Source organism: Babylonia areolata, chromosome 13 (assembly GCF_041734735.1).
Source record: "Babylonia areolata isolate BAREFJ2019XMU chromosome 13, ASM4173473v1, whole genome shotgun sequence".
In the NCBI taxonomy this organism is placed as follows: domain Eukaryota; kingdom Metazoa; phylum Mollusca; class Gastropoda; order Neogastropoda; family Buccinidae; genus Babylonia; species Babylonia areolata.
Window position 1 is genome coordinate 37,953,451 of NC_134888.1, and position 20,337 is coordinate 37,973,787.

The 20,337-nt window shown below is 41.5% G+C and overlaps 1 protein-coding gene across 6 annotated transcripts in view; it reads left to right on the top strand.

Annotated features, from left to right (window-relative positions):
* The window catches only part of LOC143289253 (E3 ubiquitin-protein ligase TRIP12-like), a 68,752-nt gene that overhangs the window by 23,099 nt on the left and 25,316 nt on the right, over positions 1-20,337 (top strand). For 5 of the 6 annotated variants that reach the window (XM_076598235.1, XM_076598239.1, XM_076598240.1 and 2 more), the window contains 19 exons: positions 109-306; positions 1,667-1,759; positions 2,404-2,565; positions 2,939-3,061; positions 4,351-4,462; positions 5,361-5,425; positions 6,393-6,442; positions 7,461-7,617; positions 9,081-9,240; positions 9,815-9,945; positions 10,895-11,001; positions 11,378-11,496; positions 12,057-12,411; positions 13,374-13,522; positions 14,183-14,301; positions 15,123-15,207; positions 15,909-16,015; positions 18,761-18,946; positions 19,926-20,033. In XM_076598235.1, the coding sequence (XP_076454350.1) occupies positions 109-306; positions 1,667-1,759; positions 2,404-2,565; positions 2,939-3,061; positions 4,351-4,462; positions 5,361-5,425; positions 6,393-6,442; positions 7,461-7,617; positions 9,081-9,240; positions 9,815-9,945; positions 10,895-11,001; positions 11,378-11,496; positions 12,057-12,411; positions 13,374-13,522; positions 14,183-14,301; positions 15,123-15,207; positions 15,909-16,015; positions 18,761-18,946; positions 19,926-20,033 (2,586 nt within the window). The remainder of the gene's footprint in view (positions 1-108; positions 307-1,666; positions 1,760-2,403; positions 2,566-2,938; positions 3,062-4,350; positions 4,463-5,360; positions 5,426-6,392; positions 6,443-7,460; positions 7,618-9,080; positions 9,241-9,814; positions 9,946-10,894; positions 11,002-11,377; positions 11,497-12,056; positions 12,412-13,373; positions 13,523-14,182; positions 14,302-15,122; positions 15,208-15,908; positions 16,016-18,760; positions 18,947-19,925; positions 20,034-20,337) is intronic. The other variant, XM_076598238.1, reaches the window with a different exon arrangement.

The following is a 20,337-nucleotide window of genomic DNA, read 5'->3' on the forward strand; positions in this document are numbered from 1 at the left end:
TTTTAAGACTACAGTAGTACTTGAAAAAAAAAAAGAAGAGAGTATTATGTTTTTTTTTTTTTTAACACTAACATCAGTAAAGGTGTAATCGTGACTGGCGTGTGTCAGCTGCTGGTGATGGGGACGGAAGACAGCCTGGTGGGGTTCCCCATCAAGCAGGTGGTGCCTGCCCTTATCAACTTACTGAAGATGGAGCACAACTTTGACATCATGCACCATGCCGGCCGCGCCCTGACCTATATGATGGAAGCTTTGCCCAGGTCCTCTGCTGTCGTTGTGGAAGCTGTACCCGTCTTCCTGGAGAAGGTGGGTTTTCTCCTCAGGGTGATGGTTGTGTGTGTGTATGTGGACTGAAACCTGATGGAATGAACAAGGAAACAAGTTATGAACACCTCAGTCGGCTCTACCCAAGTAGGCACACTGTCGTGCAAATAATTTTGTAAAGCACTTTAGGGCTTGGCCTCTAACCGAGAACAGGCACTGTGCAAGTATACATATCAGTCGGTCAAAAGGCGAGTTCTGTTGACTGGTTTCTTGGGTTCTTTTTGATGCCACTGCTTTTGTCCAAATATGATGCTAGTAGTTAGATTTTCTTGGGTCTTTTTATTATTTTGTTTTATTTTTATTTTTTTTTTTTTTGTGGGGGGTGTGGGGGGTGGGGTGTGAATTGAGCAGCCAGTCTTCAATTCTGTCGGAGCCTTGCCTCAGAAGTCAGCAGATTCTTGGTTGAGGTAGCGATTCACTGTCGGACCTTGTTGTAAGACAGCGCAGCATGGTTTATACTGAGTACAGGTGTCTGATGTGTGTTCATCTATCCACTTTCAGACAGTGCAAACTAGTATTGAATGATATACATGCCAAGGTGAAGGTCTGACATTTCTGCTGGCGATCAGTGGTACGCTTTGTGAAAACTGATCAAGAAAGATTGTGGATGAGAACTTGACCTGGATATGCTTGTACACCCCAGTTGGAGGAAAAATAGCACAGGTTCATCTCATGTCAGAAATAACAGTGCAACTTAGGAGTGGCATGACTGTAATTGGTTGCCCTGGAAATACATCGTGTAATGGGGTTGTCATGTGACCGGGTCTTATACTGGGAAGCTGGCTTTACAGCTTGGTGCAGGAATGACCTGTCCACATCAGCAGATTTTCAGTTACAGCTGGGTGCTGAAAAGACCATTTGTACCTGTACACCATGTGCATGTTTTAAATGTGTGTTGTTTGTTTCATTGTCAGGTGACATGTGTAGGTGTACATCTTTAAAGTTTAGAGGATGGTGAATGTTGTGTGAGGAAATGCATCAGACGCCTTTGAGAGAGAGAGAGAGAGAGAGATTGGGAATGGATAATAGACATTTTGCTTCATTTATTTTCACAGGGGCATGGCTAATTTGCAGGTTACAAAATCACTTTGCATCCAGTACCAGTGAAGTGAAGATCTACAGCATAATTTTGTACATGGATTTTCAGTTTTGTTGGAAACATTGTCCATTTCTATTGCATTTGTTCAGACATGAATATTGCAATATTTGTGAAATGTATTCTCTGTTGTGTGCCAAAATGGATTTAGATATAGCAACGCCATGGCCCATTTTGGGTCTGCTTTTTATATGGTGGGGCAGATTGTTAAATATATTAAATGTCGTTGTTTTTTTGTCTGTGCAGCTGGAAAAAATTGAATGCATGGATGTGGCAGAGCAAGCATTGACAGCCTTGGAGATGTTGTCAAGACGACACAGCAAACAGATCTTGCAGTCTGTAAGTATTCCTTGGTTGAGTGACCAATGCACGTGTGCAGAAAATGAAACAAAAGAATGTTCTTCATGAAGCTTTCCAGAGGTCTGTCACTTTTTTGAAACGTATGAGAATGCCAACATTTGAATGCTTACACTCCAGCTGCAACCTGGCAGAGCAGTGTGTGGTTTTGTTGAATTCCAGTCACTGGTTAAAAAATGATTTGACAATTATAGGTCTTGCATTGGTCAGTTTTTGTTCAGTTCATGTTAATATCTTAACCTGCTGTAAAGGCTATTTCAGGCGAGAAAATCTTTTGTCTGGTGCTTAGGTACGACCTCACCCCATTCCTTGAAAATATCATGGGTGTGTCACAACAGACGTTCTTCAGATTTACTCTTGAAAATGGACTGAAAAGAAAAAGAAAGTGTTTTGAGTTCGACTTCTACTGTTTGTATATTTGTGGAAGAAACTTTAGAGTAGATGATTTTTTGGGGGGGAGGGGAAATCAACAAAAAACAAACTTTTTTATTTATTGAGTTTTTAGAATTTGCATAATGCATACCCAAAAAGAAATAAACCCCACAAAAATGCACTTTTATATTTCTCAAATTTCTTTCTTGAGCAGAGTGGGTTTGAACGGGGTCTGGTTGGTTGGTTGGTTGCAGAAAGGAATACAGGCGTGTCTGATGTTCCTGGACTTCTTCAGTGTGGGGGCACAGCGCAACGCCCTGATGGTGACGGCCAACTGTGTGCAGAACATGACCCTGGAGGACTACCAGGCCATGAGGGACTCGCTGCCTGTCCTGAGTGGGCGACTCGCCCATTCTGTGAGTGTGCTTGTGGGTGGGGGTGGGGGCATGGGGGGTGGGTAAGGAGCTGGGGTGTATGGGTGTGTGTGTGTGGAGAGAGAGAGAGTGTTTGTGTTGTTGAGTGTTGTGTTTGTGTGTGTGTGTGTAAGAGAGAGTGAGGATAGTAGCATGCTTTGATTTTCACTGTTTTGGATGTGATACTGACAGGGAGAGTCTGTGCATGCGTATGTGTGTGTATGTCGTCATGTGGACATTGTGTTGTTGTTTTTATTGTACTTGTTCAGTGATCCAGGAAAATTCAGTCGGCATCAATACACTGCATTGAATCTGATGATGCAGTATGATCGCAGTGTAGGTGTGTATATATTGGATTGCTCTTCACATGTTTCAGGACAAGAAAAGTGTGGAGAGTGTGTGCTTGTGCTTCTCCCGCCTTGTGGACAACTTTCAGAATGATCAGCGCATACTGAAAGAAATAGCTGTCCACGGCCTGCTCAACAATATCCAACAATTGGTCAGTTTGGGTTGTATTTCATTAATTTGATTTTAGATGTCATTATTGGTTTTCTTAGTTTGATTTGGAAAAGAGAGATGCATTAGATCTTTTGAAAGTCAATTTTAAATGATAAATGTTTTAGTTCTAGATTGTAAGTGAAAAACAAACAAAACAAATCTAAACAAAACAAAAATCAGAATTGGGTTGTGAATGTGTGTGTCTTGTTGAGGGAGAGCAGTGTTCGTCATTAACATTTTTTCACATGAGCGCCTGTGCTCTAGTTTCAGAATTTTGATGAGCGCAAACTGAAAACTAAGAGCGCACACTAAAAACATAGAGCAACATTCCTTCAACCAACTTTGCTGGAATATGTCTTCTTTCCGCTTAGACTTCGTATCGGGTGTATCCTTCGTATCTGCTTCTTCTTTTTCACTTTGATCAGCCGCCGGCTGACAGCCCCGATCCCCACCTCCACTTTCACGGGACCCGCTTTCACCTTTCTTCGTTACATCGTCAGTAGGGCCGTCTTCCTCCCCGTCCTCTTCTTCTTTTCGCCATCCCCTTCACCGTCAGCCTTTTTGGGATCAAATATTTCAGCATTTTGATTCTGCACGGCCGCGAAATCGATCGTGTGCTCCACTTTTCTACTCTTCAAGTCTGAAGAGCGCTCTTTTGCATAGCCTCCCCTGATTCACTAGGCCTACTTCCGGTTGAACTAACAAAACGTAAACAGACGGCTTTCAAACTTCGGTAAATGCAAAACGATTGCGCTTTTGACTCTTGTTTGTGATGGACAATGGAATAACAATTTATATACAGTAGTGTATGCTTATGTCTTTTCAAAATCAAGAGCGCAAGCACTCTGAGTCAAGGAATTTTCCAGAGCGCAATTTGTTTTTTCAGAGCGTTCCGCTCAGCGCTCCCGTTAGTGACGAACCCTGGAGAGTCTGTGAGGGCCTGAGAGACAGATGTTTTTGAATGTTCCAGATTGTATTCAGACAATAGCAGTTAACATGCAGTTGGAATAGTAATGTCATCTCTGTGTTTGAAGGGAAAGAATTAAGGTACACATAAGAAAAGAGATTCCAGACTTCCCGCTGAATCTTGTCTGGGCCCTGCATACCCCACCCCCTGCCTCTTTCCCTACCACCCTACCTTCCTCACAGCTCAGACACCACCTCCCCAACCCTCCTCACTCCTCTCTTGTCCCCAAGAAGATGACAAAAATTGAATAGATGAAATATTGATAATTAAAGATGATGTTGTGTCAGTGTATTTCAGCTGGTGTGTTGTTTGTTGTTGGCCAGGTGATGATAAGCCCTGCAGTGATCAGCAGCAATGTGTTTGTCATGGTGATCCGCATGCTGGCCATCATGTGTGCCAGCTGCCCGGACCTGGCTGTCCTGCTGCTCAAACAGAGTCAGTGTGCTTGCTCTTGCACTTTCCCTCTCTGTCTCTCAATCACCCATGAAATTATTGATGCAATGTCTACATGGTTCCCCCCCCCCCCCCTCCTTTTTCGGGGGTCTTTTTTGATCCCTTCATCATTTTTTTTGGCTAACTCAATTTTTGTACAGGTCAGTGGCCTTACGAATTAAACCAGTTCAGAGTTTCTCTCTCTCTCTCTGTGTGTGTGTGTGTGTGTGTGTGTGTGTGTCTCCTTTCTGTCATGGGATTAGGGCTCCAGGTGAAGGGAGTCTCAGTTTCTTTGAATTCATGGTATGTGGCCAAGGTAATCACCTGGTCCTGGTCATTTGCGTGTGGCTGCTGAAGGTGCACTCTCTGTTTTCTGAGTGAGGTTAGGGTCACAAGTGAAGAGGAGGGAGTTCATGTATTTTTTTTTTTTTTTTAGCAGTTCCTTTTTCTGCAAAGTTAATGGGTTTTTTTGGGTTTTTTTTCAAAAGCATTTGAAGAGGGTTGGGGGGAGAATGTTTTCGGGAATCTCTTTTCGTTTTCACTGATGCCTCCTCTGTTTTTGTTGTTTAGCAGTTAGGCTGTCTTGGACAGGTTGATCTATGGGTTGTCAGGGGACCTCTGTTATTTTGTATTTTTGTGTTTTTTCCCCATTGACAGTGTATATATTGCATTTAGTTTGTTTCAGCTTTACCTGACAGGTAGGTAATTTGAAGTTGGTAGCTTGAAATTTGTATCTTATCCAGTGGAAAATGTAAGGTTTGTCATCCATCTGTAATGATGTGCTATGTTTTTCCGCCTGTATGTGATTACCATGATAAATTGTTGTGGATAGGTTGATGATGATGCTGTGTGACAGATGCTTAGTTTTGGAGTCAGACTGTTTTGCTGTTCCTGTTTGCAGAAATTGCTGAAACCCTCTGTTTTTTGCTGACTGGAACTTCAGAGCAAAGCGGAACAAATATTGAAGTGAGTTCACTGTCTGGGTTGGTAACAAGAGAGGGATAAGAAAAGATTAATTGTGATGCCTGGAGATTTTTGTGAAGACATAGTGATTTTAAGATTGTCAATTTATGCTATTTTTTTCTTGTGGAAACATAAGACTGTCAATTTAAACAGACTTTTTTTTTTTTAAAGATGCTGCAGGAAAAACAATTTATATCATGTTGGAAAATGCTCTGAGAATAATCTGCTCAGATAGAATGTAAAAGTTGTCATTGTTGAAATTTTACTTCTGTTATCATTCCAACATTAGTGAGAAAGTTGTGATGGTAATTTGAATTCTGTGAGGCAGAGAGCAAGGCTTCATTGTTGTTAGAAAGCATTCATGTGGTCACTTTTCAGTGACTGAATTGAGTTGCTATGATTCACTGTGAGTGCAAATGTTTAAGAAATCAGTCAATGAATGTGTGCTAGGGGTGCATTGATAGTTTTGGTAACAGTGTTATCATTACACAATTTTTCGGCAACAATTTGTATTTGTATTTTTTTTTGTTATCACAACAGATTTCTCTGTGTGAAATTCGGGCTGCTCTCCCCAGGGAGAGTGCGCCATTATACTACAGCACCACCTTTTTTTTTTTTTTTTCCTGTGTGCAGTTTTTTTATATTTGTGTTTCCAATGTTAAATATTCATGACAATATACTCAATGAAATAGTTAAGAGCATGATAGTAAGATAGTAATCTAATACAGTTTAGAGCAGAGGTGCATTTCACAAGAAGACTTAACAATAATCTTTAAGAATATGAAGGAATGAAACCACCACCTGCAAGTCCCCCCATCACACACATACATGCATGCACACATACACACATATACATACGTACACACACACACATGCACACACGCACACTCAGAGATAAACCATGCAGATGCACACATTTACATTGCATGCACCCTAAAAGCAACTATTTATGATTTGTGTGTGCTTTCAGCTTGTACCAAGGACTCCTCAAGAATTGTATGAAATCGTCTGTCTGATTGGGTAAGATGTCAGTCTGTTGTGGGATGTGTGGAGTAGAGATGGTTTCAACCTCTTTTTCAACTGTTGTTTTGTTGTTGTTGTTTTTAAGTCACCTCAAGTGAGAATAGATGATGTGACTTGATATGTAACATGAGAACCAATTCTGTGTGACTTGGGAGACAGATTCTCATGCAGACATAGTTTGTTGATGACACAGGTGTGGATCAGCTGATCCAGACAGTCCTTTGTCGGCTACTTCTCTTTTCACTTTCTCTGATGCACCTGCATAGAATGAACTCCATGTTTTATTTTCTCCTAAAACCAGCATGCAGCTCATTCATTTCAGCCCTAATATGTCATCGTCAGTGTCAGTCCTAAAACGTAAATGTGTGTGAGTGTGTAAAAGTATTTTAATTTCCCCTCCTACTTAAATGTTTTTTTAATAGCTTGTTTAGCTCTATGCATTCATGTGAATGATTAGCATATGCACCACTTGGATTTGTATTATGTTTTGCTACCTTTTATCTTTCAGGCAATAGCCTGAGAAAAGACTAAGATTTTGAACATGGCATCTTTTTTGCACTTTTCTGTGTGATGGTTATATGTTAACTTTTCCAGACTTCAGTGGGAAAGGGGGATTTAATCCTTGTTAGGAGTTAGGCTTTTGTACAAATGTACTACTTGGTTTGAGACTGGATGGCTACTGTGAATGAAATTTTGATCAGACACATGGTGAGATCTATTGACAGATGAGTAAGTATACAAACATTTCTGTGTGTGACCTAACATCAGTAGTTTACCTTGTGGACTGATAGTGCTGAAACTGCGGCAGACTAACCGGGTGTGGCTGTGTATGGGGGACTCTCGATGTGGGAGTAATGCTTCTGAAATGGTGCAGATGATTTTTTTGGGGGGGGGGGAGTGTATGAGTTCTTGTGAGTAGTGTATGTGCTTGTATGTTCTCACAAAGTTTTATCACCTGGCGGCTGAGGCCTGGGTTGACAAGAGGTGACATGGTGGTGGTGGTTATTCTTTTCAGGGAGCTGCTGCCCAAGCTTCCTTCAGACGGGGTGTTTTCCATTGACGCCATGTTGCGCAAAGGGCCCAACCTGCACAACGAAGCGGTCATCTGGCAGTGGCAGGATGACCGCTCCATCTGGCACCCCTACTCTTCCATTGACTGCAAACTGATCGAGGTGATTTTCTCTGCAAGAGCTGGTTGGGAGCTTGTAGTATCCCTGATGTGTCTACTAAATGGTGCAGGGCATTAGGTTAACTGGTGTTTAAAGCTCCAGCCTTTAACTATGTGAAGAAAAAATAAAGAACAGTAAGACATATTTTAGTTGAATACTGTTAGTTCATTTAATTAATTAAAGACAAATCAACAAAATCAGATGAAATATATTGTTCACCAGAGATGTTCTATTCAGCATGAAGACAAGCCAAGGTTGATAGTGACTGAGTGACAGAAGTATCGGGTGAGAGCCTTGTGATGCCATTTCTTGTATGTCTGCTTAGGAAGAGTGAGGAAATAAATGATGATGATCAGTTGTTGGAATGTGTTTAAAGTTGCAGAGAGTTGAGGGCTGTGGAGCTTTTTTTTTTTTTTTTTTTTGGTATTGCTTTAGTTGAGGACTGCCCATACCTGCTTTCTTCGCTTCTTTGTACTTATTTTAGTAAGTTGAAAATGCTGATTGATGACCGAGAATGATCGTAGAAGCAGACATGTGAGCACACCGTGTTCCTTCCCCATCTAACCAACCCTTACCCTCTGAAAATAAAAACAAACGAAAAAGCCCAGATCATTGTGATTCTCCAAAGTTTTAAGTGTGAGATAAAAGAAGTGAAGTGGTGAACATTCATTTGCATACAGATATGCACATACACGAACAGCAGAGTCATGTTTTAAGACAGCTATTAAAAAAAACCCCAAAAAACAAACAAAAAACAAAAAAAAACAACAAAAAAACAAACAAACCCCAACCTTTGCAGGAATACAAAATCTTGGTATATTATTTTCCCATACTTTTTTGTCTCTTGTGTGTATCTGTTATTTGCATTTTTAAAATTTGTTTTATTTGTGTGTTGGTTTTTGTTTTGTTTTGTTTACTTCTTCATTTATATTATTTATGTATGCTATTTGTTTAATTGTTCATTTATTTTATTTGAATATGTTTTTGTCTTTACCAATTGATTTATGCTATTTTTGTACATTTTTGTTTACTTACTCATTTATTTTATTCTTGTGCTTTCATTTGTGTTTATTAATTTATTTTATTTGTATGGATGTGCTTTTTTATGTGGGTTTTTTTTGTGCGTGTGTATTATTTATTTTTTTGTTGGATTTATATGTATGTGTTTGTTTATTCATTTGTTTATTGTGTTTTTTGTATTTGTGGGGTTTTTTGTTTGTTTGTATTGTATTTGCGGCCTCCCCCCCCCCCCCCCCCTTTTTTTTTTTTTTTTTAATTGATTTTTTGTTTGTGTTTACTTATTTATTTTCTTTCTGAGTTTATTAATTTATTTGTTTGTTTATTAATTGAGGTGTGTGTGCGCGCACGTGCGACAGCCCTGAAATATGCCCATTGCTGCCAGCTGGGCTCCAAGCCACAATGATGTGAGTGTTTTATTCATTCATTTTTTTCTACGACTTGTGCAGAGTGCATACCAGCAAGGGCTGGATGAGATGTCGCTGTCTGCCATGGGCCGCATGTACATCGTGGACTTCAACACCATGCAGCAGATCAACGAGGACACGGGCACTGCCCGCCCTGTGCAAAGAAAACTGAACCCTGTGGCTGGAAACTCTCAGGCATCCGGTGAGTAGTAGTCTGTCATCGTCTTCCACAGTGGTTTGATTTGATTATCAGTAGTCTGTCATCGTCTCCCACAGTGGTTTGATTTGATTATCAGTAGTCTGTCATCGTCTTCCACAGTGGTTTGATTTGATTATCAGTAGTCTGTCATCGTCTTCCACAGTGGTTTGATTTGATTATCAGTAGTCTGTCATCGTCTTCCACAGTGGTTTGATTTGATTATCAGTAGTCTGTCATCGTCTCCCACAGTGGTTTGATTTGATTATCAGTAGTCTGTCATCGTCTTCCACAGTGGTTTGATTTGATTATCAGTAGTCTGTCATCGTCTCCCACAGTGGTTTGATTTGATTATCAGCAGCTGTGCTGCTGCTGTGTGGTTGGTTTCAAGAAGTAATTGAAAAATATTGATTTTTTGTTTCAAAAGAAGTCATAGAAAAAAAAAATGGAGAGGTTTGGGGGTTATGAGTTAAAAAAAAAAATCATTAAAAAAAAATCACAGTAATCACATGAAAGTGCATGATGACACAAGTAGTTTCTGTGTGTTATGACAACACATGGTTCCTGTGTGTTTCATCAGCTGCTGCTGCTGCTGATCCTGATGTGGAGCGGTGCGACTCCCGGGCTGAGATCCTGAAGGAGGACTATGAACTGGCCTCCACCTTCATCCAGACCCTCTTCGCTGTCCTCTATGAAGTCTACAGCTCATCTGTGAGCCTTTTTTTTTGTTCTCTTGGATGTCAGGAAATCAGTGCTTCCAGCTCCATAGTTAGTCTTGTAATTTGTTTTCTCTCTTGACAAGAACATCTATGCATGGATCGTAAGTTGTGGATTGATTCAAAGATGGTATTGTTCTTGGGGCAGATAGCTTCTGAGAAACATATTGTGTTGTGTTTGTCCGGGAAGGTAGTACTTCCAGCTCTTAAGTTTACATTGTTTTTGTTTGTTGTTTTCTGTTTGTTTTTTTGTCTCTTTGCAACATATATACAAGGAACATTAGGTGTAGACTGATTCTTAAAATGCTTTGTTCTTGGGGTGGGATGTTAAACTGTTAAGCAGCAGATGGCAGAGGGCAGTTTATATCTGTCACATTTGGGGGTGTGGGGGGTGGTGGGGGGGAGAGAAGGAAATTATTAGTTAATCTCTTACAGTTTGAAGAAAACAAACATCTCTGTGGATTGACTTGTTTTTATTCTCTTCTGGAAGCTGCATATAGTTTAGTCCTCCTCTTCACATGAGAAACATTTTGTTTTAAAAGAGGGAGTTAGTCAAGGGGGCAAAGGGGAGGTTACCTACTTTCAGGAGGTTATTGGCCGTAGCTGCTTTCGTTTTCTCTGCATAGGCGGATAGTAGTTTGCACAGGACAGGAATGTCGGACCCCTGCCAGAGTCTGCACAAGTGGGTCACGGAAAGTGTGTTATTTAAACGTAATTTTAGGAAGAAAATTTCCTTTGCTGATGAATCTGTTGTAGTTTGTGCAAGTTGAGTACTTAAACTTGTAGAGCTCTGATTTGCAGCATGGAATCTTTAACAAGCTAGAAATTAACAGATAATTTGTACAGTTTTATTTTATTTTTGTGACTCATTGCTGACAGTTCAGGGTTGGACTGTGCAGTTGATGTTTATGGGGAGTATTTATAAAGAAATGGTTTGTGTACAGGCTGGCCCCAATATACGGCACAAGTGTCTTCAGACCATCCTGCGTATGATTTACTATGCATCCCCAGACCTTCTTCGTCAAGTGCTCAAAAACCAGCCTGTGTCAAGGTAATGGTCAGGAAAGGGTGAATCTCACTGTGTGTCATGTTTTACAGTTTGCTTATTATGTGTGAATCACACCAGACATTATAATTTCATGGCTTGAGTAATGTATGTGTATGTATGATTCATATTTGATAGTGTATTTTTATTGTTTAGATACCAGAGGCTGTATATTTATATTTTCTGATGGTGGGTATTTTGCAATGTTCTTCTTACCCACAGTGCTGAGTTTTAGTGGTTGTTTTTTTTGTGTTTTTTTTAAAGGCTTTTTAAGGCATTGCTCTACAGACAATGGTACAGTTTGGAAGAAATGCGTATTAATTTGTCCTGTTTGTGGATGTGAAAGTTGACATTTTGTGTGTGTGTGTGTGTGTGAAAACAGTCACATAGCGGGAATGCTGGCCTCCCCTGATCTGCGTGTGGTGGTGGGAGCTATGCAGATGGCTGACATTCTAATGCAGAAGCTATCTGATATTTTCAATATCTACTTCCGACGAGAAGGTAAGCTGCTGTTGACCAAACTGAAAAATATTGTATCAAGTATTGTAGTATCATTAATTTCTTTTCTGTATTGATTCTGCCAGTATTTCATAATTTCATTCAAAATTCATTTTAGCAAAATACTTAGTTTAAAGTGTAAATATTGAAGCTGTTCAACATATTTACTTGCTTGAATCTGCCGTGATGATAAAAGAGGCTTGTCCAACTCTTTCCCAGAAACAAAAAATAATGAATCGTGAAGAACTTGAGACTGAAACTTGGAGTAAAGACTGAATGGAATGCTTGAAAATGTGAAAAGAGGGCAAGTTAAGAAAGTAAATGACACACAGTAAGTTACCTTTTGAGGTCATTTGATTATTGATTGCAGTCATTTTCCGAGCTGAATTACGTTTCCAGTTAGATATGTGTACTGTCCAACAGTTAAAACATGCTTGCCTCTTCCCACTCTCTCTCAAATCCTCCCTTTTGTTGATTACTTGCAAAAAAATACACTAATTTTTTTTCCTTGCAAAGTTGAGGAGAGATGCCAATGCCATGCATTTCTTTGCTGTGTTTGCCAGGTGTGACATATCAGATTGAAAACATCAAGACGTCCTCCAGCATGGCAATCACCCCCACCACTCCCACCCCTGTCCCTGTGTCCTCCTCCCCCGCCCCTCCTGTGGCCTCCTCCTCCTCCTCTGCTACCTCCTCAGCGGCTGTGGCTGCGGCAAAATCCTCTCCAGTTCTGGAAGCCACGCCCATCCTGACCCCGCTCAACATGTCCGGGGCCACACCCAGTGCGTCGTCCTCGGCACAGAGCTTGCATGGGGGTGACGGCGTGGAGAGGAGAGACACACCAGATTCCTCATCCTCTGCCTTGCTGTTGATGGGGGCTTCTCCACAGGCCGAAGAGGCTGGCTCCTCTTCACATATGTACGTGTGTGTAGTAGAGCTCCTGACATGGTGTATCTTGTGGTGACCCAGTGTGAATATCTGGTGGTAGAACACATGACCTGTACATATAGTAGTTGAATTACTAAGGAAGAGAGGGTATCAGGCTCATTTCTAGCAAGGACTGGGATTTTTGCCCACTGCAGCTTGGTTAGTGATCTCAGTCTTTCTTAGATGATAAACTAAGGTCCGAAATGTCTGCATGCACCTGGTGCACATGAAAGAAATCACTGCAATCATAGAGTTGTCCCTGGCAAAATTCAAAGAAAAATTGACACTGTTTTGATCTCTGTGATGTAAAGTTGCTGGTTGAAGTCATGCTATCTTGTGTATGTGATCACACACCATGTCTTGCTCCAGCACTAGCAAGCAGCTGGCTCCGGGCAAAGAGGTTGCTTAATTCTTGACCATCATGTCTCATTGGAGATCATGAGAATTCCTACCTGAGGTTGACAATAATAATGATAACAATCCCTTAGGTTTTTGAGGGTGGTGTAAACATGTCTAGACAAAAGTCTGGGAGCAAAAAATTCAGCATTTTCTAAAGAAATTACTGTCACAGATGCCAAATATTTAAACATAACTCACAAATTAAAAAAAAAAAATGTTGTGTGCAAATTTCAGAACTGCCTGTAAGTTTCAAATCCAAAATATATGTCATTGATGCATTGTCTCCAAATGAACTTTGTGGACTTGGTAGTTGTCATCTTTCTTTCCTTCTCATTTATTTCAGACATGGAGACTTAATATATCTTTTTTCTCCTTTCTTTTTGCACTTGAATTTGAGGGTTTTGCCTTGCTGCGAAATGTTTCAGTTAGCATCATAACAAGCTGACAGTGCTGCATTTTTGGCTGACAGTAACCAAAGTTTAAACCATTATGGTATGTGTTGAGTGTCATATGCTGGAAGCAGATCGGTTGCAAGCCATTTATCTGATTTTCAGGCGCCTGAGCGATGTTCTGAAGAGGAAGCGCCCACCGAAGCGGGGCCCGACCCGGAAGGGGAAGGGGGAGGACAATGGAGCGGAAGCAGTGGGAAAGATTGCAACACCTCCCAGTCGCAGCTCCTCAGGGCGGGGAAAATCCACCTCAGGTCTCTTTCTGTTCTCTTGTGTTTGGAACACTTTTAAACATGCACATATTTACCTTTGAACAGGTCTACTCATGTTCTGTTTCTTTGTAACAAAAATGATTATCGATTGATTGATTATTGTATTGTAGACATATGTTTCAGATATTGATTGGTGGGTCATGTATTGTGTGTTGTTAAGTGTGTTTTAGATTGGGTGTTAATTATTGATAGTTGTATTATACATTGGATGATGGGTGTTGATTATTGATAGTTGTATTATACTTTGGATTTTAATTATTGATAGAACTTTGCATTATAGATTGGGTATTAATGATTGGCAGATATAGATTATGTATGTTACTGATGTCATATATTGTGTCAATGATGCATTATAGATTGGGTATTAATGATTGGCAGATATAGATTATGTATGTTACTGATGTCATATATTGTGTCAATGATTGATTTATTGTATTGTGTGTTAGTATATTTGTGTGTGTAGTATTTTTGTTGTAAATGGTATTTTTTATTATATATTATCATTTGTGATGTGTTAGGGAATCCTGGTAAAGTTTTACGTGCCAATGCTGAAGTAAAGTGATTTTTATTTATTGATAAAAAAAAAAGAAGTTTATTTTAGGCAGTGTTGGCATGATGTCATGTTGCTGGCTGTGTTGACAGGGAAAGAGCCAAAGTCCAGTGGAAGTGGGTCAAAAATGTCTTCATTTCTACCCAGCCTTAATCCCAGGACCTGGGGGCGTAATTTTGGAGGGTCATCTGACAGGCATGCGCAGGCAAAGGTTGGTGTGTGTGTGTGTGTTGTGGTGTGTTCTGTGAGTGTTTGCAGACTGCTTGCAATCCTTTAAGGTCTTTAAAGATTGGGAAAAACACTGGGTAGCATTTTCAAAATCTTTTGGAAGACTCTATCAAAATGTGAAATGTGTCCGGAGCTTATGAAAAGTTGTGCCTTTTGATACGAGGAACAATCCCAGTAGTTAAAGATTATTTTGTTGTTGTTGATAAAATGCATTACATGGGAGCAACAGTAAGTGAACAAAGCCAGGTGAGGTTTAGAGGGTTGAGGAGCAGGGTGGGTGGGTAGGAGTTGATAGCTCCAACAAATGCAGTCCATTTGTCCTAAAAAATGTTTTTTACTCTTTAATTCCATGTAAAATTTGTGTGTGTGTGTGTGTGTGTGTGTTTTGATAGGTTTTTACACTATTGTGAATTTATTTTTGCATTGTGGAAAGCAAACAGAACGGAACAGCATTTGTTTATGCACACATATTTGTGTCAATGAGGTAGATTGAAATACAATGTTGTATGTGGACAAGCGTTATTTCAGATATTCCCTGAAGAATGAGATAGGTGTGAAATGGGAAAAGGGAAGTGGAAAAAAAAGAACAACAATTGTTAGTTTATCTTTTAATGTTGATGGTTAGCTGTTTATTCCCAGTATATGAGATTTGTTAGTTTATCTTTTAATGTTGATGGTTAGCTGTTTATTCCCAGCATACGAGATAAGTGAAAAGTAAAACAAAACAAAAAACAAACAGAAAAAGAATCAAAGAACAGTTATTATTTTCTGTTGTAATGTTGATGGTTTGCTGTTTATTTCCAGCAGCAAGATGCGTTGACTCCCAAACCTGTGGTGAACCAGAATGCTCTGAACAAGGAGAAAGTGCGCACGTGGATAAAAGAGCAGGGTGAGTACAGTGGGCTGTGCTGGTGGCTGTGATAGTGTTGTAGTCCTTGTTAGCAGGCAGACTGTGTAGCTGCCTCCCCTCTTGACTGTATTCATGTTTTGTGTCTCTCTGCAGCAGCCATGTTCAGCACATGTATTAATTGTTCACTTCTGTTTTGTTGGCCTGTGTTCAAAACATTGGCTGCTGCGTTGTTCACATGACCATCCTTCAGGCTTATTAAGTCTGGGATTTTTTTTTTTTACTGATAGTCTTATGAAAGGCTTATCAACAAATTCATCAGGGATGTGTCTTTATTTCAGAATTCTAGTGCACCGATTTGGTAGTTTCTGATACGCCAGGTGTGGGTGCATGTTAAACAAGGACTGATCTACTGGTCTTTTATGATAAGTTATAGTCTATTTTCATTATAAAAGTCGTCTTTGTCCATTTCAATAATTTAGAATAAAAATGAACATGGTTTCTGATGGAGACTGTCATTCCTTAAGACCATGCTATGATACAAGTCTCAGATTACTCCATTTTCATAATTTTTTGGGGAAAAAAAGGTGAAGATAAATGCTGGTAGAGACAATCATCCTTTAGATAAGAGAAATATGTAATATGACTATCCTTTTTTTTTTCTTTTTCTTTTTTTTAATTATTTTATTTTTAAGGAAATGGTGATGTGGTTGGTGATGATGTATATTGTGTTGTGTTTTCAGCGGCCAGTTTTCTGGAGAAGTACTTCTCAGACAGTGCCAACAGCCCTCACCCTGCCCTGGGTGACCTGAGGGAACTGACTGCTGCCTGCAAGGTTCTGTCAGTAGAGGTTGGTACTGTCTTCTCTTCTGTTTGCTGTGCTGGTTGAGACTTTTTTTTTTTTTTTGTCATTGTGGGGCTGAAATGTTACATTCACTTTGTGGGATGAGAAATTTGTCGGGACTAATATTTGGAGCTTTTTTTTTTTCTTGGTCTGTTTTGTTTAGCGAGTTCCATTCATACTCCTCAGCAGCTGGTTATATAGTTGTTTTCTGTTTCATGGATATATATACTTTAGTGCAGGTACATTTGTACTGACAAGTGCATGCATATTCTGTACTGCATGTGATTGCAGGTACTAACTTAAAAATGATATGTGTGAGCTTTGGCTTGTATATATATATATATATGTATATTCTTACATCACTTAGGTTTGCATATACATAGTCTTTTCTGTATATATTGTTACTACCTCAGAGGAAGGAGCACTTTTGCAAATATTTTTTTTTAAAAAGAAGGCAAGGGGGAAAAAAAAAGTAGCAACTGTCCCCCACTTGCAACAGAATAATGAAAGTGGAATTTTCTGACCTGCAGTTGCTTGTGTGTTTATGTCCAGCATGCTTGTGCATGTATGTACACACACACACACACACACAGGCACATGTGTGGCTATTTTTGGAGCGTGCATATGTTTCGACATATTAAAATACTTGCACATGTGCACTCACATACACACAGGCATAAGTGCACACAAACATGCATGTAATCATGCACAAGCACACGTGTGGCAGGCATATGTGCGTTACCACCATACATTGACACCCCTATGCCTGCAGTGTGTGCACATGACACGCTGACTGGGGAGTTTTCCAGCCAGTAACAGTGGTGACCCAGTGCTATGTGTGCACATGACACGCTGACTGGGGAGTTTTCCAGCCAATAACAGTGGTGACCCAGTGCTATGTGTGTACATGCCACGCTGACTGGGGAGTTTTCCAGCCAGTAACAGTGGTGACCCAGTGCTATGTGTGTACATGACACGCTGACTGGGGAGTTTTCCAGCCAGTAACAGTGGTGACCCAGTGCTATGTGTGTACATGACACGCTGACTGGGGAGTTTTCCAGCCAGTAACAGTGGTGACCCAGTGCTATGTGTGTACATGACACGCTGACTGGGGAGTTTTCCAGCCAGTAACAGTGGTGACCCAGTGCTATGTGTGCACATGACATGCTGACTGGGGAGTTTTCCAGCCAGTAACAGTGGTAACCCAGTGCTATGTGTGTACATGACACGCTGACTGGGGAGTTTTCCAGCCAGTAACAGTGGTGACCCAGTGCTATGTGTGTACATGACACGCTGACTGGGGAGTTTTCCAGCCAGTAACAGTGGTGACCCAGTGCTATGTGTGTACATGACACGCTGACTGGGGAGTTTTCCAGCCAATAACAGTGGTGACCCAGTGCTATGTGTGCACATGACACGCTGACTGGGGAGTTTTCCAGCCAGTAACAGTGGTAACCCAGTGCTATGTGTGTACATGACACGCTGACTGGGGAGTTTTCCAGCCAGTAACAGTGGTGACCCAGTGCTATGTGTGTACATGACACGCTGACTGGGGAGTTTTCCAGCCAGTAACAGTGGTGACCCAGTGCTATGTGTGCACATGACACGCTGACTGGGGAGTTTTCCAGCCAGTAACAGTGGTGACCCAGTGCTATGTGTGTACATGACACGCTGACTGGGGAGTTTTCCAGCCAGTAACAGTGGTGACCCAGTGCTATGTGTGCACATGACATGCTGACTGGGGAGTTTTCCAGCCAGTAACAGTGGTGACCCAGTGCTATGTGTGTACATGACACGCTGACTGGGGAGTTTTCCAGCCAGTAACAGTGGTGACCCAGTGCTATGTGTGCACATGACATGCTGACTGGGGAGTTTTCCAGCCAGTAACAGTGGTGACCCAGTGCTATGTGTGTACATGACACGCTGACTGGGGAGTTTTCCAGCCAGTAACAGTGGTGACCCAGTGCTATGTGTGTACATGACACGCTGACTGGGGAGTTTTCCAGCCAGTAACAGTGGTGACCCAGTGCTATGTGTGTACATGACACGCTGACTGGGGAGTTTTCCAGCCAGTAACAGTGGTGACCCAGTGCTATGTGTGTACATGACACGCTGACTGGGGAGTTTTCCAGCCAGTAACAGTGGTGACCCAGTGCTATGTGTGTACATGACACGCTGACTGGGGAGTTTTCCAGCCAGTAACAGTGGTGACCCAGTGCTATGTGTGTACATGACACGCTGACTGGGGAGTTTTCCAGCCAGTAACAGTGGTGACCCAGTGGTAGTGTGTCCACACAGGAAATGAGAACATCTCAGTGCACAGGATCAGCTCGCACTCTGACCATTGTTTCTTCTCCACTAGAACTTGAGTGGTGGTCTGGACACTAGTCATCTGGATGAGATGATAAACTGAGGTCCAGTGTGCAGGATGCACTTTGTGCAGGTAAAAGAATCCACAGCAACAAAAGGGTTGTCCCTGGCAAAATTCAGTAGAAAAATCCATTTCGAGAGGAAAGCAAATACACTTGCAGGCAGAAAGAAAAGGAAAGAAAATAGGTGGCTATGGACTGTAATGATGTGCTTTCACTGGGGAGGGCAGACTGAATGTCACATAAATTTCTAACAAAGAGTATTACAATACAATACAATACAATACAGTGCAGTACAATACAGCATTGCAGTGCAACACAACACAACACAAGACAACACAGTGCAACACAGCTGCACAGTACAACACAACGCCTGCTGCAGGAGGACCGAGGGGTGGAGAGCCTGGAGACCATTGCCCGGCTGATGCAGGAGAGCGACGTGTCTCCCTTTGAGGTGATCCACAGCGGCCTCATCAGGTCCCTGCTGACCTTCCTCACCTCCCAGGATGGGGTCCTCGACAGGGACGTCCGAATCCGCCAGTTCCTCCACGCCTTCCTGGCCTGTCCTGTGAGTCATGCTGCTGTGTGTGTGTGTGTGTATGTGTGTGTGCGCTTTGGGAGAAGTGTTTGTGGTGGCCAGGCATGGTGGGGTGAGTATCTGATGGCTGGATTCAGAATTTAAAAAAGATTGTTGATATTGGGGAAAATCAAAACTGTCTGGGAAATTATTTTCAGAGGAAGATCTTGTAAGTTGTTGATTGGAAAATGTTTGCTGATTCTCCTCTGAAGTGCCATGTTATGAGTTGACCAGTTGAGTTCTTATTAATTCAGTGCTACGAGACTGCCTTGGTTCTGATTCTGTTGTATGTACTGATTTTGTGTGTGTGTGTGTGTGTGTTTTTGGTTGTTTTTGTTTGGCATAGAGTACAACATGTGTAATATATGAAATGGAAAAAAAGGAGCACAAATATTGAAGATCATGTGTACTGATTTATTGTTGCCATTGCAAGCATGCCAAGGAAACTTTATGACCTGGCTATTGTTGAGGTGGGTTTTTTTTTTTTTTATTAGGATGGGTTCATGGCCTGTACTTATGTAGTGTGAGTGAATAGCTATATAAACCGAATGAACAGAATAGGTCATTGGTGATGGCAGGTTTCATTTTTCCTCTTAATTTGAATGACTTGTGATTACTACTTATATTTTCCCATTTTCTTGCAGACTTTTAACTGCGCTGTTTGAATATTTTTCTTCAGTTCTTGATAAAACAATACCTGTAACTTTGAGGGCAGGGAGGTTCTTGTTGTTAACAATGCTTTTACAGTTTTGGAAAGGTCAGGTGAGATTGACTTGAATTGGCTGTAATCATGTGGTTATAACTGGTTCACATGAACCTGTGTCTTTTGCTTATTTATGTATGTCAGTGTGTCACGGAAAGACAGAGAAGGAGCATTGTGTAGGCTGAAGAGGGATAGGAGGGTAGTGAGTGCACTGAAGAGTGAACCAGTGTGTGTGGTGTAACAACAGAACGTGTTTGGTGTGAGCAGCAGGCAGAGGTGACCCACGTGAAAGAACAGCCGTCCACAGCGGAGAGGGTGCCACGCCTCTCTCACCTCCTCACCAAGCTGATGGCCTGCCTGCACCAGCTAGAGCAGGTAGGGGCAGCGCTGTCTTTGGGATCTGGCCTCCCTCTCTATCTCTGTCTCTCTCTCGCTCTGTCTATCTGATGTATGTCTCTCTCTCTTGCTCTCTGTCTCTGTGGCTGTGTCTCTCTCTAGGTACAGCTGTCTTTGGGGTCTGGCGTCTATCTCTCTCTCTGTCCCTGTCTGTCTGTCTCTCTCTCTTGGTACAGCTGTCTTTGGGGTCTGGCATCTCTCTCTCTGTCCCTGTCTGTCTGTCTCTCTCTCTCTAGGTACAGCTGTCTTTGGGGTCTGGCGTCTATCTCTCTCTCTGTCCCTG